The following is a 24024-nucleotide window of genomic DNA, read 5'->3' as shown; positions in this document are numbered from 1 at the left end:
TATGTTTTCTCATTGTAATACTGAGATTCTCAGGCTCTACCCACCGAGGTTCAACTCAACCAGTTACATTATTTCTGCCTCCAGAGCTGCTGTGGACTTAAAGAAAAGTTTATAGCACTGAGACTCCAATCTGCAACACACATTATAATCGCATTATTATTCAGTTACAGGTTCATAACTTGTGATAATAATTATCAATTAAATGAAAATAAATAGATATTAAATTAAATAATGTTAATAATCACTCATACTGTGCTTAATCTAGCTATACATTAAGTAAAATATTGTAAACCACTGCATTGAATTACAAGTTAACTTCCGTAACTCAACTTATATAACAAAGTAAAAACATGGACTGTCTGTCACTTCTGCAAACATCATTAGCTGCTCCACTCACCGTATCCCACGGTGGGCAGGCCCAGGTGCTTCATGCGATTCTTCACCAGCTCAGACAGCTCCTGTCGCTCAGAGCGTCGGTACAAGTTGAGTCTCTGCTGCGAGATGCGCTCTGCTCTGCTTGAAGGTTTGGCGCTCTTCCTGCTCAGCCGCCGTGCCCACTGCATGCTCTTCTTCCTCAGCAGCGGGTGCTCTGACTGGTCGCTCGTGGTAGAGTTTCTGTGGGCCGTCTTCTCCTTCCAGGACTCACCACGCTCGCGACGATCCATACCCTCCCCCGCGTTGATGGACACCTGAGACTAGGAGAGCAAGGCGGCGGTATTAACGCTGGATACTGTGTGCGTTTGTATAGGCTGGACTGTGACATCCTTTCGTTGATTTGTTTTTAAAACCTGTCCGTATGACAATAAAAGCTGTTTCTAGAAGCCTGCATCATTAAGCTGTGATGCTTATGAACTTTACATATTGATAAAAGCCAGAAAAATGCCAGGAAAGTATTTTTCATCTTTAAGCAAAGGGTGACTGAAATATCCAAATGAAAAACAATCACATGTGGATCTTACCTGTGCGTAACTGTCCTTGCACTGAAACAAGAAAAGGACAAAACGACATCCAAACAAAAAGAGATGAAATGAAAGATGGGGGCATCCACATTCTAAGCAAAACAAAATCATCTAAAGCCTCAGAAGTCAGCACATGAAATAGTAAATACGGTGTATTTACTATTTTATCATTCTCTGTTAAAATGCAGGGAAATTAACACTAGCCAGCAATGGCACATTTCTGGTTTACGGCTGGTGAGTTTGTCTCTTATGTAACCTCCAAATATTATTTAGAGCTGAATCTATTTTCATAATCACACTAAAGTCGTGACAGTAATTGGGGACTTTGTGTCAGGAAAGCATCAAAAACTGTTGTGTTCAAGAACAAAATGTTAATTTCTTTCACCTGCTTTGCATGAAATAAATAGAAGAGAGAAATGCATAAAGGACTGAACAATAAGAGATGAAAAGTAAAAAAATAAGGTGCTGAGGATTAAAAAGGCAGCTACTTAGGAGGATTAAAAACTAAAGAGAGGAAGGGAGAACAGAAAAAATCTTGAATAAGTGAAAGACATTTGAAGAGAGAAATGAAAGCAGAAAAATGCGAAGCAAGGAAGGACATCATGAAACCTTGAAGAAGAAAGAGGGTGAGAAAGGAGGAGAAACGTAGGAAAGCACAAATGGGGGGAATGAATAATGTAAGGAAGCTAAAGCCACAGTAATGCTTCAGCTAAAGCCAAACCAGAAGCCACAGCTGGAACCAAATCCAGATCTCAGGATATGTCGGATATGAAGTATCTGATCAAACCGAACTTACCTCTGAGGTTGAGAACATGTGCGACTCGGTGCGGTAGATCCCGATGGGGATCTCAGCGCTGGAGGAACAAAGCTTCTGGAAGAGTCTCCCGTAAGTCCTGATCCACAGATCCTCTTCTGTGATCTTCATCTGAGGATGGGAGTCAAGTAGACGCCATCACATGATCATTTATTCAAACGTACAAATCACTTGATTAACTGTATGAACATTCCTACTTACAGCACACAGATACCCAGAGCCAGGCGTGGTGTCCAGACCAAGCAGTAGCCTCGCAATAGCGATCATGTAGTCTTTAACAAATGACTGTCGGAGCAACACAAGTATGTCACACAAGCAAATATCAATCAATATCAGACAAATAGATGCATCTGCAATTCATCTGTTTTTTGCACATTTTATTCATTATTTGTAATGGGTCTGTGGAAACTGTTAATGCTATTTTTGGCATAAAACTTGCTCAATAATATTAGACAAACCTTTCAGCTTATGCTCTAACTTGCTTTGAGGCATGTAGCACGAAAACCTACGATTGATAAAATCCTCACTTAAAATGTGTGCCTGACATCTCCCTAAATTTATCTTGATGTTCAACCCCAAAAGTCAGCCTCTGTTTTCCCACCTGGTAAAGCAGCGTATCCAACATGCTGATACTGAACACTCTGCCTGCAGCAAACGGCAGCCGGAACATGAAGGCCAAGTTGGAGCCCTTATCACGCTCTATCTGAAGACGGAAACACAAAAAATATAAAAAGAGATATGAGGAAACAGAGTGAACAGATATTAAAATCTCACTTTCTCCTAGATGTCTGCTGAACTTTTGCTCTTTTGCTTCATCTCCAAGACGACTTGTGTGAAAATGAAAAAAAAAAAAAGAAGCATGTTGGTTTTCACGTCTGAAAACTTACAAATTGGTGGAGAGACAAGTTTTTAAAAGCACTGTGAAGGTGAAAGCCATCACTGTGGGTAGGAGAAAACACGATTCAGAGAGGAGGAAGCAACTAAGAGAATCAAGATTCTACTAAAACTCATGAACTTTGGTAAAAGACTTTATCAGCTCCTTCTGTGTGGTTTTTGTAAGTTTTCTTCCTTCAACGCTCGTATAAAGTTACTTGAAAAAGCACCAAGACTGTATGAAATAAGTCCTTGCTCATGATTTGAGGAAGGTGAAATAGCTGAATTATGCTTCTGTTCATTTACATATATATTTGGGTTTGAATTTTCTGACATATTTACCATTGCATTAAGGGTTACTGTTGAGAGCAATTGAGGGAATAAACCACTAGTCCCTTAATTTATAATTCTGGTCTCCCCGAGAGTGACTGAAACTCTGTGATCCAGAGACAGACAGAAAAGAGTCTTAACATGGCTCACCTTCTCCAGTTTGGAGAGAGCGAGTGAGTAGCAGTCCTTGGCTCTGAACTGCATGAACCTCATGTTGGATGGGTGTGTGAGCTCAGTGATGATGCTGAGACTTGGGAACAACCTGAGAGAGACAAAGAGAGAGGGATGTTAGTGGAGAGATGTAATGCTTTGTGCTGAGGGGAAGACCCAGCGTGGCAGTGATAAATGCCTTTCATTTTGGTTGTTTAATAAAAGAGTAGCTCCAGAGCTCTGGCTACTGTAGTTTGTCTTTGAAATAAACTCATTCAGCATTCTGGCAAACTCTGCAAAACAAGTATTTGCTCTCCAGCATCTGACTGAGAACAAATAAAGGAGTTAATCAAATGGAGTCTGGTGCATGTCCCATGTGCACTGTATGTTTGTACACAGTGAGTCGTTCTCCCTCGGTTACCTGAACATTGTCTGGACGTTGACGATGGTCTTGGCGTCTGCCATGTAGTCCTCCTCAGCGCTCATGGTGCTCTCCTTGTCCACGACCACCAGGTTGTCGGCGTAGATTATACCACACTGGAGCAGGTTGTCCAAGCTGGTCCATTCACAAAGGCAAGGCAGGACATGTTAGGATATATCATTACAACAGTATAACATCAACCTGTTCATTATATTCCATCAATTATTCTAATTAATAGAGTATACTTTGAGTAGTAAAAAACTACCTAAAACACAGGTTCTGTCAGAAGTAGGTTGTTGTTTTAATCAACACAATGTTGCATTTAATTTATTCAGTCTGACTTAATTAAATTCCCTCTACTTAAACAGCCATGGTTTAAACTTTTTAATTAAATAAGAGTGTTTATTTTCTTAACAACAGAAATAACTAATCAGCCTACTTAAAAACTGATCATTGGGTCAGATTGAGGTTGTGTAAGGGCCTCACTCGGCTGCCAATAATATAAAGTGTTTACTAAGTAAAGATTTAAACATCACTAAATTAAAATATGTGCATCACAGAAGCTAGTGCATTATATACATAATAATTGTCATTGACATTTTCACTTCCAAGGTTGTTTGATTAGCTAATCAAATGAACAGGTTTCTAGTCTCATACTTATCGATAGTGCCAGCCATGAAGTAAACCATTGGAAAGCAGCAAATGGCCTCTAAGAAGTGGTTGTCTGGCCTGCGGAAAACAGGAAACATCACGAATGAGCAGCCCACACCAATTATCTCTGAAAAGCCCCAGTGACACATTACATCATTATCGCTATGAATTTCTGAAATTTGCTTGCCGATCAGGGTGAGGCATGCACAGTTTAATTCTGCACAAGAGGGAAATATACATGCAGTATGTCTAACTCTGCAATGCAATAGAAGGATTTAGCTGGTTTCTATGTAAACCCCTGGTGGTGTCACTTTGCCAGAGCTCTCTCGGCTCTCGGCCTGTGTAGTTTTTTGTTTTGACAACCACAGAGATTCGTCTGGCGTTAATGAAACCCACAGTGAGTTAGGAGAAAAGAAGGATTGCTGCAACACACACCAAATGTACACATAACCTCACACACAAATTGGGTGTCTTGTGTGGAGAGAATTGTTGTTTATGAATAATGCAAAAATCCATTCACTACTGAAAGCAATTTGTAAGCAACTTTTAAGCCCACATGTGGCCACAAACAAATGCAACTACACACTAACAACACATAGATCCAATCCTTTACATCTCTTGAACCATAATTCAACTTGGACAACTGTTTTTATTAATAATGTAAAACTATTATTTTACTATATCTTGAGGCAAAGTTGAACCATATACTTCAAGCTTTAATTAACAACTCACTGCAGGAAATTCTGGCACTCCGAAAATGTGCTCATATTAAAGTCCATAGAGATGTTGCATACCATCTTTGTTTTGTTATATTACTTTTAAGTTTTGAAGTCACTGTAAAAATATCGATAGTTGTACATCACTGATGGAGTAAGAACTAACAAAAACAGGGTTGAAAAGGATGGCGGTAAGTCTTACGGGTAGTCCAGCAGGAGCACTATGGGGTTGAGCTCCTTCCTTGGCCGATAGTAAGCGCGCAGAGGAACGATGAAGTTGTAGAGACCGTTTCCCGCCGTCTCCGCCGACACTATAATCAGCTTATTCTTGAAGCCGTACGCCTTGGCATCCTCAAAGCTGCTATGTGTACAGCCCTGGATGGAGACAGGAAGTCAGTCAGGTTTCAGTTATGCTCTTAGGAGACACATCACAAAACAGTTCTTTTTAAAAAATAGTTTCAATTAAAAACGGGCAGAAAAAAGTTTTAGTTCTTCACCTTGTCGAGGCGGAGGCAGCAGAATGGAGCTTTCTGTGGTAGGAGGTGGCACAGAGTTGGAGAGCTGCCGATGTACGGCGAGTTGGGAGGGTAGCCCTTCACGAAACTGATGGAAAAGAAACAAGAAATGCCTCTGAGGATAAAATCTTATCAAACTTGTGTCTGAAGTTAAAACCTTAACTGATATATTGTGCTGATATTGGCTTTTTATTATGTTTACCAGTACCGCTCCGCTGCTCTGAACTGGGATTTTCTTTCCTCTACGCAATTACATAAAAACAGTCTGTTAAATTTGTTTCTTTCCACATTTGCTCTAGACGAGCTCACGCACAATGTAGCGCAGACTTTAATTAAAATATGTGGTGATACATGATGACAGAAATGTTTCCAGCTCACGCAGAATGATCGTCAAAGTATTGCTGAATCACTCTTTATGATTCTCATCATTATTTCATGATATGAAATATTACCATGAATGACAATGTTCCTGCTTCCAGCTTCAATTCTGCAGCTGCTCAAATGATCAGCCTGAAGGACTCATTCCTGCTCAATAAATCAACAACTATAATGTTTTTGTAACCCCTTTTGTTTTAATCATGTCTCATTTTGTTTTGCAACAAGTCTGTCAATTTGGTTCTGTGTCCCCTGATTTGTAACGCGTCGGCTGAAATTACACTAATCAGTTTCACGGTGCCCTCTAGATTGTCAATAAAAGAGATTCTGACTTTGTTAAAGGATGCATCTACAGCTTCATCACCACATGGTGGCACTGTGGGACCTCGAGCTACTCGCTGTGTTTCCTGCAGACAATGCAGCACCCTTCATCTCCCCAACTACTGTGCTTGACAACTGTTAAAGAATAAAAACTCCTCTTGTGTCAGGGGGCGCAGTGATAGAGGCGCAGAGGTTAAGAAGACTATGTAATGTCCAACATTATGAGAGCCACTGAAGTCTGGGTGTAACTGCTGTTCACTTGTATGGGCTGAGGTGCAGATTCTATCCATCTATATTACGCGCATCTCCATAGAGAGAGTAGAAGAACAAAGCTGCTGAGATAAACTGATTCCTCTGACATGCTGAGCTGTTATCATGATGACTCATCCGTCTGGACGACTGATAGATGAGGATCTCAGACACACAACATGAGCTCCAGTCAAGAGGAAAAGTGCTGACCTTCGTGTCACAACATACACATCTATCACTGCCATGTACGCACCTTACTGCATTATGACATACAGATTACACGCCTATTCCAAACCCATCCATCTCCTTCTACAACCACTGAGACATGGCGTAAAGGAGGACAGGGTAGATCAATCATGTATAGAGCGCAGGACGCTCGCACTATGAGGACATTTCACTTTTTTACTGCTGCATGACGATACACTACAAACGCACCAATTGTGTCAGCTACTTACTCTGACCCCACAGAGCCCTCCTCGTCTGATTGGGTGGTCTCATCCTCTGATTGGTCGCTGAGGAGGTCGCAGGGCAGAATAGCAGAGGAGTCGGCAATCTCGAGGACAGGGGCGATGCTTGGCCTGCGGCTTCCGGCGCCATTCTCCGTCGGCAAGGTCAGCTTGGTGGTTTCCTCAGGAGGATCGGGGTTCTGGAGATCTATGGCTACAGTGCCTGAAAATTATATCAGTTTACTCTATGAGCCGCATACTATAGGGCTATTTTAAAATAGCATGCACAGCACTTATACTGTAACAGTGAATGCCGTGGTAAGGCCATGACTATTTAATCTCAGAAAACCCTCTGGTCCTGGAAAACCCTCATTCATATTGGACGTACAGTAATAAGGTCCACGTTTAGCTTGCTCAGCATCTTAGCCACAAACAATCCTAACAGCCTCTTTAGCTCAGCTCAGTTTGACCTTGAGGAGAAAATGCATTGCTTTCTCAAGCTACCACAAATGACATGCAAACAGTATTGATGTTGCTTGTGTGGTCATAAATATGTCCCAAGCATACATATTAGCTGTATGTAATATGATGTGTGATATATGCACAATACATATATCAGACATATCAGAGACATGATAGATGTACGATACATATATCATCTAATATGCAAAAATCTGATCTTTATTAAAAAAAGAAAGACAAGTATTAACATTAATGAATATCACCATCTTGTACAGTTTATAACATACTATTAAGACTGCCATTTAAGATTATTTTCATGATTAACTGACAAGTTGTTTACTCTATAAAATGTCAGAAAAATTCAGAAAAATGCTCATCACAATTTGCAAAGCCCAAAGCGACGTCATCAATTTGCATCTTTTGTCCAACCAAAGGTCCAGAGCTCAAATACTCTTTATTTACTATCATAAGTAACAAAGAAAAGCAGCAAATCCTTACTTTAAGAAGCTTGAACCAAGAAATATTCGACATTTTTGCTTGAAAAATGAATAATACATTATAAAAAAAGTCCATCAACTAATGGATTAATCAACTATCGTTGCAACACTACATACTATCAGTTGTAAAAACTGTACTCCATTGAAAAACAGGACTAGTAAACAAATAAGTGAAGTGATGCATCATGCACAAACTTACCAAATGAAGTAGCCTGATCAACTTTTACAGGTCAAAGAAAAAGCACAACACAATAATGTCAGCCAAGAAAGCAAAAAGGCATGTAAGAAAAAAAACATGCATCAGTCAGCGAAAGCATACAGCGTCACCAAGGCAGCCACCAGAAATGTTCAGTACAGAACATCAAAGCATCCATTTTCTCTTCTTACATGGAAGCCAGTGTGTCTGGCTCACACACTTTCTTTTTCTCTACCAACTTCTCTACTTTCAAACAGAATTTTTTCTCGGGCTCTCAGTCTTACCCATGCTGGCGATGATGCTGTGCACGGGCAGCCTTGAGGGGGCGTCGTAGAGGCCGGAGACAGGCAGACCCTTGTTGTGCTTCTCCTCCTGTTTGAAGATGAAGGCCGAGTTCTCCTCCTTGGTGATGTTGATGTAGTAGCAGGTGTCAGGGGCCGCCATGATGTGGCGGGGGCCAGGGTTCAGGAGGATGCTCTTGTTGTCCTCCCGCTTCACTCCAATCAAACACACACCATACCTGCCGAGATCAAAATGGGCTTCAGCTCCAAAAGTTTTTCCCAGAGACATTAACAATTACTCTAATGAGATAAAATACTATTATAGACTGTCAAGATTAAGCTAGTTGAAGTTTTTACTAACTTCTTATGGGCGTGGAAAGAAGCGTAGGTGAAGCTCTTTCCGTCATACTCTCCAAAAAACTTGCTGTCACACAAGCGGATGTGGTAGACCTCGTTTCCAGAGCAGCGTCCATATGTCCTCTGCCACTGCTCCGGTGATAACTGCCCCTCCCTGAAACAGCATTATCAGAATAGTTACTACTGTTCAGTTTGGTTAAAATGAGCTCAGGTCAGAATCTGGTGCGTCCGTTTGTAATGTGAAAGCAAATAAAACAACCACAGTATTTTGTGATAGTGCATGCGCAACACTAGCATGATTTCGAAAGCTAAACTAATAATAAATCCATCTGTATATGGCAGGTCTATAGGCTGTTTATGCAAATCATTTGGTAACCATGGCAACACGTCAGTGCAGATATTTTCCCCAATTAATAGGTTAAAACGCTTTTAAAGCGGCTGTGCTTGTATTGTACTTTGTGTACTTGTTCAGTTAATTTAATCCATTATAGTGCATGACAGCGATCTCACAGTATGAAGCCCCAAATCATTACTATACAAGACGCCTCCTTTTCATCCTGTTTGTAACCATTTTTAGACTGCAAATCAACCACATGTTATGAATAATGACTGATAATGCTAATAATTAGGGCTGCATGATATTGGAAAAATAAACATTGCAACATTTTGGTTTTCTGTGATATATATTATGAATCGAAAAAATACAGACATTTTAAACCAGATAATTTGTATAGCTCAATAGAGGCTATGCACGTGATGTCCTGGTTGGCGGAAGTCACCATGGTTACAAACATTGAGTGACATCATTTATCAAGTACTACACTCCCAAAGTTCAGCTTAAAGGCTTGGAAAACACTAAAACACACATCGACGAACGTAAAAGGGCTCAGTTAATTTGCCGTACATGTGACTATTGTCATTTCAAAGTTGATGCTGAAGCGAAATACTGTGCAGCCCTACTTATAATCAGTTATATTTGTGAGCGATTTCTGAATAGAAACCAGACCTGCACCAAAATGCAACAACAGGTTTTTCCCTTGGTCTGGACTAAATGAACTGCAGGTGTGAATGGAAACTTAAATTACAAAAACAGCAAGTTTCAGACATTTTCAATGGACTGATAGACTGCTGGCTAACAGCACCCTTGTCTATTGGTTAAATTGAAAGTCAGATTTCCCAGTCTTTTTTAACAATGACTCATTTCAATTCACTGAAGAATGCAGCTTTAAATCAAATTTGACTTTATTTGCAACTTAACAGCCTTCATTTCCCCACAGACTTAAAATCTGATCTTTCACGACCTCCCCAGCTTCCTAAATTTTTGTTCCGAGGTTACAAACTAAATGGGAAAGGCTGAGAGGTCATTTTTATTAAGGCAGTTCGTGTACTTCATCACTTTTAATCAATATGATGATGTTTAAATTAACACCTGCCAAGAAGAAATCTAATCCCGTTCCTGTCACCTTCAGCTCCAGGCCAGTACAAGTTCCCATAAAGGAAATTGAAATGCGTGTGTAATCTCTCTCCTGTGGATAGCAGTGGAAAATATATACTCTGGTCACCTTGCAAAAATTATGAAAAACATTTAAAGATTTATTGCCTAACAAGAAGCAGGGCTATGTTTACTGACTTGAAAGTGACAAGTTTCTGCATTAGTGACAGAACAGTAGTCAGCTCTGCAGACAAAAAACAGGTACAGTCTGTTTAACTGAAAGACCTCTGCTGCAGCCATCTGTCTCTCATATTAATCATGTGGGACTGAATCTGTCACTATGAATAATGACACAAAAAGATGTATCAAACATTAGCAGAGCACTCAAAGTTAAAAAGATTGAAAGTTTACTTAATAAAAACAGGTCTTAGAGGTTGAGCTGCTCTGGGAGTTAAATCTCAATGGACAGAAACAGAGTACGGCGTTAGGTTTGGATTAATAATGTGAAGGGTGAGAGACAAAGAAAAGGAGACGGAGGATGTAAAGCTCTCTTGCTACTGTTTAAAAACAAACAGAAGTTATATAAGGTCACTTGGTACCTTGGCTGACATTTCAAGAAAGCAATAAACTCCCCTTAGATTCGACCAATGACTGACTAACATCGTGAATAACCTTGAAGGACTTCCCCATTTTGGGAAATGTGCCTTGAGCTAGTTGAAAATATTGACACAAATGAAGCTGGAGGCACGAGACTGTTAGCTTAGCTTAGCATAAAAACTGGAAAAAGGGGGGACACAGCCTGGCTGTGTTAGAAGCTACATCGCTTTACCATCATCTCTAAAAATTACCATTTAACACTGTCGTTTGTTTAATCTTTTAAAAAACTTGTTGGTTGTTTTAGGCAACTTTCTAATATTCGTGTAATCACCTCAAGAGTATTTGACATGTACAATGATAGGCAACAACATTTACACTACTGACAGGTAAAATGAATAACATTGATCATCTCGTTACAGTGCAATATCCTGCCAGGAACCACTGAATCCTGGCATTCACCCACCCAAACACTGCTGCAGGCCAACTAAATCCCCTCATGGCAATGACACTCCCTGATGGCAGTGGCCTCCCTATCAGGACAATGCGCCCTGACACACTGCAATAACTGTTCAGGAATGGCCCGAGGAAAGTGACAAAGAGCTCAAGGTGTTGACCTGGACACCAAAGTCCCCAGATCCCAATCCAATTAAGCATCTCTGGGACATGCTGGACCAAGTCCGATCCATGGTGTGTGTCCAAGACCCATGTTTCCCAGCAGAAAGTTTTACTATAACAGGATGATTAATGTAATTCACTCAGTGGTTTTAATGTTGTGGCTGATCAGAGTATATGATCACACACACCGATGAAAGGATATACTGACAGTAGATACAACTGTAAAACCATAAATGTTAATTTAAACTTCAGTAAAATAGTAGTGTTTACTCACTGTCCTCTGGAGGTGTGAACCAGGAGTGTGACTAAGGTAGATGTGGCCGGACACACACAGTTCAGCGCCAACATGGCATATTTGAACTCCTCTTCACATACAACATGATCTGATTGAAAATGGGATAAATTGCAAGAATACAGTATGTTAGATTTAGAAGTGTATGTTTTTCAGAAAACAAAGACAAGCCAACTGTGCTTACCTGCAAACTTAACATGGAATTTATTTTCTGGTTTGAGAATTTGGACGTAAAGAGGGCAATTTGGAGCAAAGTCTTTCGCAGCCCAAGCCCTCAAAATAGTCTGGTGATCCTGTGGGAAAAGAAATGGTTAAATTTTGCTTTATTTGTATACGCAATCTGAATTTCTGACCTCAGTGAGTCAATGTGCTCTCAATGCTCAATTGCATCTCTAATAGAATCACAATATACCTCCAACTGCAAGTTTAGTGTGAAGAGGGAATAGCTTCAGTGTAATTTTTTTTATCGGGAGTGTTTATACTGGAAACTGGAGTTTTAAGATTGCTTTGACTGATTTCTGTTGATGTGACTCACAGCAGCAGTTCGGTCGACCTCATTCCTGCTGCTGAGGATGAAGCAGGCCTCGGCGTCGTCCATCCTGAGGATCGACAGAGAGAAACAGATAAACACAAAGACAGGGAAGTTCACGGGTTGGTAACTACGAAGAGGACATTCAACCAAACGTAAAATGTATTCTTTAAGAGGACCAGGGCTTAAAGAAAAGCAAAGCAGGGATGAGTGCTAATGTCCTGTGACAACGGCTGAAAAGGTTTTCAGCCGCACTGTAGCATGAAAACAATCTGATGCTTTGATATAGTGCCCAAGGCTAGCGTCACATGAGGGGCAGAGATCATTCATTCACGACAGAAAACTCACATGTTCTGTGAACTTGAAGGGAACTACAATATGAAATGATTACAAGAACATCTCTGAGCACAGCAGGGCTGATGTGTCTAAGAGGCTGGGTGATTTTATCTATTACACATTAGTGCGTGAAATTGCCACAGCGTCTATTCACCTACACAGCTTCACTTCAGATCTTTATGTTCCTTGAGGGAAAATTTGATTTGCAGTAGAGGATCAAAACATAAATGCAACATAGAAAAGGACATGGGACATTTATCACACAGTTACAGCAAATAGCCAAATAAAAAAGATGCATCTTTTGATAAAAAGTATCATACCACTAGAACTGTAGCCAAGATAAAGTGATGTTGAGAGGTAGCATCAAGACTTAGTGCAAATTAAGTGCATTTACTGCACTTGGAACAAAGGAAAATTTCAACTTTATACCTTTTTACCATGGGGGGCCTGTATCCTTGCTCAGAAGGTAGAAGACTGAATTCCTCCAAGAGTGGGAGGTCAGAGCTGGCCAAGATTGACCGTGCCTTCCACAAAACTTGTCAGTCATAGTTATCTTCTAAAGATATATATTTTTTTATTATTGCCAATTATTTTGCTGGCTACTTTAACAATGTTCTACAAACAATTTTTGTTCCCATACCAAGAAATCAAACAAAAGTTTAAAACTGATTTGATAAAGGATTTGTAAAATGAAGCCATCAGTGTCTCATCCACATTAAAAGCATCAGCCTGAACAGAGGGTGAAGCCTCTCCCTTGTAGGGAAACTTTGCCAATTTCAAATCAGATCTGTATCATTACAAAGTAATTAGTATAAGCAAATGAGCAATGGAAAACGTCTCTCCATGTTGCCTGCTACTAGAGCGCCCTGCCCATAAAAGTCAGCTGAAAGTTGACAGTCATATCTTTAGTTTTGTTTCATAAAGAGGTCATCACACCACCACCAAACTGGCACAGTTTCTTTTAACCTGGATGGGCTCCTGGGCAAATTCATGGTTGTGATTACACACTTAATGTACTAGTGAGACACAGTTAGACCTCATTTCACCCGTATCACAACATACTACCACATCCAATAAAGAGCAACAGTAAAACAATGAATAGCAACACTGGTGCTGCAATATTTTGGATGGACAGGACAAACATATGAATCCAATCTATCACAGTTTCTTATGCTGTCTGTGTCTGTGCCCTTTGATATGAGCAGATGATCAGTGTACTGTACTGTGAAATCCCATTACACTAATTGTGCAAGTGGAGGGCAGCCAAGTGAACTTGTAACCATCTCATCCTCTAACTGCACTTCAAGGACTCTGATACGCTAGCAGAGGATTTAAAACTTCACATTTGCATTCTTATCCAGTTCTTAAAATGAATCAAATATAGATTATGTGCTCGACTGAAATTCAAACTTTAACACTCAGAAATTAACACAGAGCCCAATTTCATGCAGTGATCAGACTGAATGCGGGCAGTAATTCAGAGGCTTTCACTCACTTGGCCCTCATCAGGTCCTGGTCTTTGAGAGCAGATCCTTGAAGGTAGATGACCCTCTGGGACCACAGAGGGATTTGGAGGATCCGGCGAACCTGAATGTCTATCTCCGTTGGACACAGGATCACCACATAGTAGTCCTTCAAAACAAGAGATAGAGATGCTTTAACTAAATAATCCTACAAGTTTTATATAGTATAGATATATAGAGTGTGTTACCTGTGCAGTAAATGTTTAAAATGTGCTAAAAAAAACAACTTTTTTGCCTTTTTAAGGTTAAAAACATTGGAACATAAATCTACAATAATTGTCTATCTATAGTAATTATCTTGCTTATCACATAACCATTCCTATGCTGATGGCACAAACTAAAGACAGTAGGGCATTTATACTTACTGCATATTTGACTTTCTGATAATCATACATCTATAACCCACTGGTTTGTTTTGGTACCTGTAGTCTGGGATGAGCGTAGAACTCGTTGAGGAAGTCCATCAGCAGATCAATCTTCAGTGAGCTGACACACAACACAACGTGCTTCTCTGTCTGCGCCCGGTGGCGGCTGTAGTTCCCTCCTAACTTCTGGCTCTCCATCCACAGGTATGCCAGTTCTTCAAACTGACACCACGACATAAAAAACATCGACATGATGTCAAATAAGGATGCAGAGACAGATTTGCTGTCTGGGCACAGATGGTGAGAGCACTGGAGTGAAAACTGCTGATGTAGCAGTTTGTAAGCAGCGGGAGTTCACTTCTATTTTGCACCCAATTTGCTCTACGGGGATAGTACTGTATATGCATCACAACATTTGAAGTGACAACGTTAGTTGTTTCTAAATATTACAAACATGTTCAAGTGAATAGGTGGATTTATTAATGCAGCAAGTATGAGCCGACATAATCAGAATTTTGTGAGATTTGCAGCCAGAAGTAAGCAACTTTTCATTTGCTATCTTGCCCTGCGATAGCTGCAAGAAAATGTTGTTTAATATTTGATGATAACCCCATGAAGGTTAGCACTAGATGCAGAACATCTGCTGACTAACAGACAGGACTGAAAACAAAGTTAATAGAAGCGTGAATGCCGTTGATGCCCTTTCAAAATATAATTACTAAATTAGTTTACCTGCAGTGGGAGCACCACCAGGGCAACACAGATGAGAATAACCACCAGCAGCTGGGACGGCCAAATCTGTGGCGTGACGTCACCGTAGCCCACAGTGGAGAAGGTGACGATGCAGAAGTAGAAGGAGTCAAACAGGGTCAGGTGCTTCCCGGCTCTCTCTAGATGCTGGATCCCACAAGCCCTGCAGAAACATGAGGAATTATATAACGACTTGATGGTTTTACATCAGCCGTGTCTCCTGAGGGTAATTTAAATTAAACATGTGAAGAGATACTTGATGAGGGTAATCTCCTTCAGTGCTAGCCTGCTGGATTGATATCAAATCCAATTTGCCCAAAATTAAAGGGCACTAGATTCAATACAGCTTAGGATCCTGCTCAGTTTGTCAGTTAAAGGGACAACATTGATTGATCTGTCAGTTTCCCTTACTGCTTGAGTCAATTCATTTGTGTTTTTTCATTGATAAGCTGGCGATTTAATGAAACCCTGAGGCAGAGGAGCATGAGGAGATGTCTAACTGGACAGAGTGGAGTGGACAGTAGATGCAAGGTAGTGGCCAAGGCACAAGTAGGCTGCCAAAGAGCTAAGCTTTCATCAGTGATAGCTCTGATTAAAATAAACGGCTGTGATAAAAGTGGAAAACCATGAGACAAAGGGAATAAAGGAGGGTTGATTAACAGTGATTATTTTAACACTTTTTCCCTGCTGTGTTTTCTTGTTCTTAGTCTCTCACTTACTGCCTGCATTTTGGAGCATGTGACCTGACATCCGACAAGTGTTTTTGCACATTTTCCCTCCTGCTAATCAATCACTTTGGTAAGAAAGTACTTCAAGATATCAAATGCCAGGGTGTTTAAAATTATCATTTGCTGTTGCCAGTATGGTGAGCAAACAGGCTTCCTGAAATTAGCAAACTCCAAATGTTTTGTTGCTTTTTCATGGTCTCTTTCAGTCGAATTTCACCTAGCTAGAAAAACTATGCACCTTTGGCTTCACCACTGTGCCAACAGCTCACTGTGTCTTCTTACAAGATATGTTTGCATACATTCCTCCAATTACTGCCCCTTGTCCAACAGATTGCACACTACCAACTGTACTGTGGAGAAGAGATGTTTTTTTCTGGGTAAAGTGGTACACAGTTCATGAAACAGATTCTGCCACAAGAGCCAGTAAAGAAGGCCTCACAGACTCAATGGTCAGAGATGCAACAGAGGTTCACTTACCCAGTGAAAACCAGACACAGTAAGGTGCAGATGAGGATGAACACCTGGTTGAACATGGCAGAGTGGGTCCTCTGGATGGCACGATGAAAGTCATTCTGGACACATGGAAAGAGATTATTAGAAAGGCAGGTTTTGAATCTACTGACCTACTAAACTGTTTTCCAGTCTAGTTAACTGAATACAATATATACATTAACAACATAAATTCTATTAGATCCTACAGCATATCCTCGATACGAGAATGTACTGCATTCGGGCAATCAGCTTTCTCTGTAACAGCCACTAATCGATAGATCACCCTGCCTGACAAGGAGCCTGTGTGTTGTCTTTACTTTGCACTGTTTGTCTTTCTGTTGTTTCTCTGCTCTGACCTGCCAAAGGACAACAGATGCAAGCTAGCTGGAAGCTATAGTCTGGTTTGGCGCATCAAATTGTGACACTTATGTTTCGAGCTGTCAGTTCTCAATAAAAACCGATCGGTGAAACTATTTTCTTACTACACACTATATTGGTGGAGAAAACAAGGATTGTCTAAATACAAATCAAAACTGTGCCCAACTCCACATTCCTCTTCTCTTTAGTGGAACGTTTCAGTATCGTGTTTTCTCCTACGTAAGTACACTGTCCTGAAATGGAGGAGCTCACGACTCACTTTCAGTGGCACCTTGTTAGCATGTTCTGCCTACCACCGCCTCCCCGTCACTGCCTCTCCGAGCTGTCACTGCTTTCTCTCCATGTGCTGGTCTGCTTGGCTACAGATTCTACCATCTGCCCAACTACCGCTTTGGCATGAGGCTCTTACTCTGTCACGGCTTCATCTGAGAGCACACTCACTACACCAGCTGGATATCATCTAATTGCTTTCAATTCCCTGTACCAGTCACTTTGCACCTATGGCAAATCCTTGACAATATTGATACTACAACACCAGACTTGTGTGCAGCAGGCATTTTAATCCTGTCTTTGTTTCTATGTTGCACTGCAGTGTAATGTCCTGTTTGGTTTCGCCTGCACCATTTAGGGTTGCCTTGCTCTTGTGTCAGCTTTTGCTGTTGTCTCCCAATAAATATGATGCATCATTTTCATTTACAGTATGAGTCTTCAGTATGTAAAGAATTGCTCCTTTATTTCGGTATTAATAATTTTAGTATTGATCTGAGCTTACCAAAGCTCAAATGGAGTTGGGCAGTGATAAATATTGAGTTGAGAAACAGCCCATAGACTTGTCACTAAAACATTCAAAGCATGCATTTGTTTGTGGCTTAGCTATTGTGAATGCATCAATTTTCATTTACAGAATAGGTTTCCGGTATGTATAGCATTTCTTCATGAACCCCCAGCTATGGAGGACCATTAATGTGACATTCAATGGGCCAAAAATAATATTAAAAATAAATGTATTAATGTATGCATTAATTAGTTTGCTAAATGTGACATAAACTGAAATTTCTATTTTAATTTATTTCTTTTTCTGTTCCTATTAATAATTATTTATTCATGCATGTTTTCTGTATTCTGGTGGGAAATATAAACAGAATGAGTGCAAGTAATAGCTTGAGGTTTTTTATGTAACCATCCATACAAGATGCATACTTTCGGGTCTGTTTAGTCCTAAACTAAAAGTAAACAGTGAGAGTACACCTTTCTAATAGCCATACTCTTTTTTTTTAGGCAATTGTGAAAGAATATCCATCCTTAGCCCCTCTTATCTTTCTTTCAAGCATGTTTTTCTCCAAGCAAGAGCTCAGTTAACTCAAGAAAATGGTTGATGTAAGTTCTGATAGAAATCTAATTAGCTAAATTATCAAAGTAACCAGCATCACTGCTACATGTAACAATGTTACACAAATTAATGTAACTTATAACACAAGCAAAGAGATACATTAGTCAGGGCACAGTTCACAAAAACACTGCATCAGCTAAAAAAATGTTCAACTGAATTCTGATTAGACTAAATCGTATAAAGCCACTCTGGCCTAATAGTCATACTTGTAAGCTCACCGGATGGATAATGTACCTTCAAAGTCCTCAGTGGCCTTCATGCACAACAGCTACAGTTTGTACAGAACAATTAATACATTATTGAAAATACTTACAATCATATTCTCCAGGGCACCTTTGGCAAGCCAGCAGTTAAGAAATACTGGGACGAATATATTTCTCAATGGTTGCCAGAAGATCTTAAGAAAGAAAATAAAGAAAGATGATTGAGAGAAAGGGTGAAATACTAATCAGTTGACATACCAGAGACATCAAATCATTGTCCTCGATACTGAAAAAACATTAAATACAGTTAGTATGCTCTTGGCAATTTTTTATTGAGGGTCAAATACTTAGACTGAGATGAGGAACACATATGATTGGGGCACTAACGTTGAATTGCTGAATATCTCAGAACAATGTAATACCAAATTGACCACAAGCCTAAATGAAGATGCCTATGATAAAACATTTTTGACTGTCTGAGCAGATTGATTGATTGACTGATTAAGATTAATAATTACTCACAGTGATTATAAATGGCACTGTGTTGATCATCTCCAATATGAAGGATATCTGGAACATCTGCTCCCAAATGTTCCCCTAGAAAGGAAATAGATGGGACATAATTAAATAAACCAGTGAAAGTGCAGATCCCTCTGGAGGAAGTCAGCTGTGAACAATACAAAAACAATTCTGTGTAAGAGACAGGAAAACAACAGTTCTTTAGATTGTGAGGTGTAAGTCCATGTTACACTCTAATGGGTGAGATCAATAACATTAAAAATGCATCTTTCTTTGGTATAATCAATTTCAGTATTGAACAACACATCAAAGCTGGAAGCTGGTGCATTCATTAAAGTTGGGTCAAGAAACAGCATATTGACCTAAAGGCATTCAAAGTATGTTCTTGTTTGTGGAGCCCATTAATGATGCTCAGCTACTCATCAATTTAACACAGAAACTTAATTATCATTATAATAACCCTAACTCTTTGAAATGAACTCTCTTTGCTATAACTACATTCCACCACATTTAAGGACATTTTTAAGACAGAATTTAGTAAATTACTATATTCTGCATTTTCTGCTGCTGCTTTTAGACATCTGTTATGTAAATTAAGTTTAATAGTATCCTTGCATTATTAGATGCTGAATTATGTATTCAAAAAGGCCTCGGCAGTAGGAAAGCTTTCATTATTTCCACACAAGATAAGAAAAACATGTTTTAACTAATAGATGTAGACTAGTATATTCTGGCCTTTTGAAGATAAAGCCTGCATCTCACTATATATCATATATAATATACTTTATACTAATGGCATATAAAGAGAGCAGCAGAGTTTTCATGGTGCAGTTCAGTTGTGGATTCTCTTTATGGTGGAGCCAATAAAAAGCTTAACAAAGAAAACTGAGAGCCACTTTACGAGGCTACATTTCACAAACAACTGAATTTAATACAATCTGGGCTTTTGGTCCTCATAAGATAAACACAAAGTCCCTAAACAACCTTCTGAGAAAAGAAAAAGATATGGCTGGACATAAAAGGATCAACAAACACCCAAATTTAGATTGCCACCACAGGGGAAGGAGCAACATCTTTAACAGACACTACCAGTTCTCAGAGCAAAGCTAAAACGAAGTTTTAGTGGCAGTACCTTGAGGACCCTGGTGAGATGCAACAAACTTGGTATTTAGGTGTTAATATAGCAGGTGCTATCATATCCCCAAATCCCAATGTAATTAGCCTACAAATTGGGAGATCTTTTCTTTAAAGCCTTCCAGTTGAAATAAGGCAAGTAACCAGAAAACAGAAACACATAGTGTTTTTAACATGCTGTCCACCTCATTTACATACTGTATGTTACTCTACAAGGGGCAAAAATCCCTCGGCTTATCCCTGCTCATTAGCAGTGAAGAAATCTGACGCAAAGACTGACCCTTGGCTTGACTTATTTCCATATAAGACATAATGCAGATATCTTCACTCACTGCTTATGGGTTGCTGTTGTTTGTTGTTATGTAATTTGTTTACTGATCTTACTGCATGGTTTATATTGTGTTTGTTTATATTCTTACTGATACTGCTCTATTTGAATTTGTATTTATTTTTGGTGGTTATGTTGGTACGGGGAAGACAAAGGAAAGACAAGCAACCATTGGAGACTAATGGGAATCCACTAAAGACTACTTGCATAATCCTCCCTTGAAGAAAATGAAGAAAGTGCACTTTTAGATGACTCTCATAGAAGAAATGAAATAGAATTAACAACAACAATATCTAAAATTGGGTGCAAAAGTCTTTTGGCCCAGATTCTTTTCTAAGTGCATTGGCACTGGCGCTTGGACAGGGCACTGGAGGCTGTCGGCCCACGTGACAGAACTAGCTGGCACTGCTGGACCGTAACAGCTGAAAGACATCTGCACGGATAAAATAGAGAAACTGGACACTGTGGACCAGTTCCTTACCTTGTAGCTGAGATATGTGATAAGCATGGTCTCCAAGAAACTGATTAAGGCCACTGTCATCTAGAGCCGAAGGAGAAAGGGAGATATATGAAGCCAACAACTGCAAACTGATCTCTTCTGGCTGCTCAATCTTCACTGAGAAAAAAATGCATTTCTGCAATGCTTTTATCTAATTAATGGCTGAAAGTGGGTTTGGGATGAATCGTGCATTGAGATTCAGTTCATGCAGTGGAATTTGATTTATGCACACTTCCACTGGAGTGTTATTACTCTCACCTGTATCGCCCATACAGGATCCTTTCTGTTAACCCAGAAAATCACCTCCCTGTCAAAAACCAGAATAGAGTTTTTCCACACATTTAAGTGCATGTACATTAATACAAAAAATGGTAATGAACATGCTTTAGTTTGCAATTAAATGTCTGAAATGTACCAGTTGATGTCTGTCGACTGTGTGGTATTAGTCCAACTGTTGTTCCGACAAGATGTACCATTACTGAAAAACAGTAACAAGGGAAACATAAGAAGAGCATGAAGGTGTGTGGGAATGTGCGTGCCTGAGAGGAAACATACTCACTGGGAAACATTTTCCACATAACACATTATTTTTTGCAGTTCTATTCATTCTCTGTGTGGCCGCTCCATTTACGTGCCTGGCTCTTTAAGGATCCCCACCCGAAAAGCCTTGTCTACTCTGATTGGTCAGCTCTTAAAAGGGCCACTGTTTTTACAGCCATGGCCGTGCTGGGGGCATGGCCGAGGGCGATGACTGTATAGTGACATCAGAACTTTATGGAAGCCCTAATGGCTCGTTTGAAGGCACAGCTCCTGAATACTGGCAGGGAGCATTCTCCGTGGATTGAGCATTGAGCATCTCCCTTTCTACAATATGGGACCTTTAATGTTGTCGAAACCTTTGGCCTAAATGTTGGGTGTACATTTAAAGTGTTTAGTTCTAGGAGTTATTCTCACAAAAAAACATATTCAAACTGTTGAAAGCAAAAACCCACAACATTTCCATATAAATGCGTTCTTCTCTCATGATGTCTTTTATATTTGTTGCCTTGCACACATGGCAACTGGAAAATATTCATGGAAAAATCCTCTGGCATATGGCAAGTCATCTGGTGGGCTTGGAACCAACAGAATAGAAAAATGATAGATGGCATTAAATGTGATAAGAGGATGGAGAAGAGAGCTGCATCTACAAAAACAGTTTCTGCACAGTAACATCTTTTTCTGAGGGAAAACATATCACATTGCCTTTACTTAGCATCAAAGATGTTGCCAAATATAAACCCAAACAAAAAAGACTACAATAAATCATAACAAAAAAACAAATATCCAGAGAATATAGACATCTGGAACAAGGAATATCTGATGATTTGATTGTGAATCTCACCATGAGCCACCATTGACGTCCCCAGGATTATCCAGGCTGACTCTCAGTATGTAGAGGGCACAGGTAAGGATCTTCAGTGAGAAGTTGAACAGGCGGATTCTCAGGCCTGTGGACCAACAAAGACACATCATCTGGCTCAAATACTGCTCTGGAAATAAGTGTTTTTAGTGTTTTGGTCATAGGCTTTACTTTAAAGCTCTGCAACTTCAGCCTTCAATTCATTCCCTTTAGTGTCGTGACCACCTCTGTGATTGTCTCCTCATTGGGAAGTTGAAACTGCTTGAACACCAGTTGTTTGGGTGCACAAAATGCCTTTCGTGATAGGTCTAAAGAGACTTTATCTGTTGAAGCCCTGAAGCGTGACTGATGCGGTTCCATGCTGCTCTGGCTGCCTGTCACAACTCATTTCGTCTCACGCATAACTTTCAAATCCTCCAAGAATAACATAAAATAACACGAGCACTTTGATGGGCTTCTAATGTGATGAAGGACACAACAGCAGTATAAATGACTGGTGGGATTGCACAGAAATAGCTGAGAGGGATATTAATGTTTGTGCAATCATGGTTTCCTGTTTGGGTAAGCACAGGCGTATGCTGATAAGAACACACACGACCTAACACCACCCGAAGTGCAAAACAGGAACCTGTCTGCAGGTATGCTTGTTAACCAGAGGGTGGTGCTAGTTGTATTCCCCATTTCTAATCAGCATCTGAAGTTACCTAATCGCCCATGACACGACCTCTTCACATTAAGTCAGCATCAATGAAGATTTGAAAACAGACAAACAAACAGTGTTGTGACGGAGCAGAGCAAGAGACCCCTGCAGCCAAGTGTGACATTTTCATTTGACTCTGTTGTTTTATGTCAAATGCTGTGGTGGCTTAGTGACAATGACACATTAAAGATAGAAAACAGAGCCATGTCAGTGCTGTGGATCTGTAAACAACTTATATTTCACCAGAGAAACAGAGTTACCATAGTGTACATTTTTACAGCTAGCTGCAAATGAATGGCTTCGAGACACAGTGCACCAAACTGCACCAATGTCTCTTTCAGCAATGTGTTGGCGTTTCCCGTCTTATCTCCTATTGAGAGAAACATTGCAGCCCTGTCTCGTCTCTCAGCAAATGAGCCATACTCTTTCTGTCCTTGCTGGGCCACAAAAATACAGGGTTTTTCAACGAGGTAGTCAATGTAATAATGAAACCCCGACTGAGACAGAAATTGGATATGCGTCATCATGGGCTGCCATTTCCTACATAATGCTTTTATATGTTCATTTAGCTCTGAGCATTATTGCCGGTGGCAGGCCCATTTGCATTATGGGAAGAGAGGAGAATGGCGTGACACTCCCTGTCGGCTATACTTACTTGACCTTTGGTTTTTGATGAAGAAAAGCTTCAGCCTCTCCTTGAAGGTGTTTTCGTTCACGTAAAACTCCACCTGTACCCTGTGGGGAGCAGTGACATGATGTCAGTGTTAATGTTTACAGGTACACATGCACACATCACCTCCTGCCAAAACAAATACACACAGAAATGACCAGAAAATATTTGACGAAACCCTGTAAATCTTTTCATGAGACAAAACATTCAGGTGTGAGAAAAAGCAGTGGATTTGCAGTGACACTGGTTTGTTGAAATCAGCGTCACTCAGTAACTTGTGACAATTGTTGTGGTCCTACAGATTCAGACATGCAATCATGTTTGCGCTCAGCCTGCAGGTGTCAAGACAATACCAGAGTTTCAGTACTGACACCAAGAAGATATACCTTGGTTTGAGGAATATAAACATGTTTTGCAACAAAGTTTTTTCATTTAACAACATATGCATATTTTGCCAATATTCATTGAGATATCTGGTGAAACTCTCTCTACAACTCTCTACATACACTACTACACGTCATAGAGCTCT

The 24024-nt window shown here is 40.0% G+C and overlaps 1 protein-coding gene across 2 annotated transcripts in view; it reads right to left on the bottom strand.

The window, feature by feature from the left end:
* Positions 1 to 24024, bottom strand: part of kcnt1b (potassium sodium-activated channel subfamily T member 1b) — a 74551-nt gene that overhangs the window by 8415 nt on the left and 42112 nt on the right. For both annotated transcript variants that reach the window (XM_073465413.1, XM_073465414.1), the window contains exons 5-31: positions 23481 to 23560; positions 22108 to 22213; positions 21139 to 21201; positions 20982 to 21030; positions 20706 to 20765; positions 18766 to 18840; positions 18354 to 18437; positions 16258 to 16352; positions 15035 to 15215; positions 14360 to 14524; positions 13910 to 14046; positions 12085 to 12148; positions 11734 to 11842; positions 11532 to 11640; positions 8618 to 8767; positions 8260 to 8495; positions 6830 to 7043; positions 5412 to 5517; positions 5117 to 5289; positions 4205 to 4276; positions 3548 to 3682; positions 3127 to 3238; positions 2375 to 2476; positions 1975 to 2058; positions 1756 to 1884; positions 960 to 980; positions 398 to 695 (exon numbers count right to left, since the gene is read on the bottom strand). In XM_073465413.1, coding sequence (XP_073321514.1) covers positions 398 to 695; positions 960 to 980; positions 1756 to 1884; positions 1975 to 2058; positions 2375 to 2476; positions 3127 to 3238; positions 3548 to 3682; positions 4205 to 4276; positions 5117 to 5289; positions 5412 to 5517; positions 6830 to 7043; positions 8260 to 8495; positions 8618 to 8767; positions 11532 to 11640; positions 11734 to 11842; positions 12085 to 12148; positions 13910 to 14046; positions 14360 to 14524; positions 15035 to 15215; positions 16258 to 16352; positions 18354 to 18437; positions 18766 to 18840; positions 20706 to 20765; positions 20982 to 21030; positions 21139 to 21201; positions 22108 to 22213; positions 23481 to 23560 — 3209 coding nt within the window. The remainder of the gene's footprint in view (positions 1 to 397; positions 696 to 959; positions 981 to 1755; positions 1885 to 1974; positions 2059 to 2374; positions 2477 to 3126; positions 3239 to 3547; positions 3683 to 4204; positions 4277 to 5116; positions 5290 to 5411; positions 5518 to 6829; positions 7044 to 8259; positions 8496 to 8617; positions 8768 to 11531; positions 11641 to 11733; positions 11843 to 12084; positions 12149 to 13909; positions 14047 to 14359; positions 14525 to 15034; positions 15216 to 16257; positions 16353 to 18353; positions 18438 to 18765; positions 18841 to 20705; positions 20766 to 20981; positions 21031 to 21138; positions 21202 to 22107; positions 22214 to 23480; positions 23561 to 24024) is intronic.

This window comes from Pagrus major, chromosome 5 (genome assembly GCF_040436345.1).
Source record: "Pagrus major chromosome 5, Pma_NU_1.0".
Taxonomy (NCBI): domain Eukaryota; kingdom Metazoa; phylum Chordata; class Actinopteri; order Spariformes; family Sparidae; genus Pagrus; species Pagrus major.
Note: the sequence above shows the minus strand (reverse complement) of the source record. Positions and strands in the feature narration are given on the sequence as shown.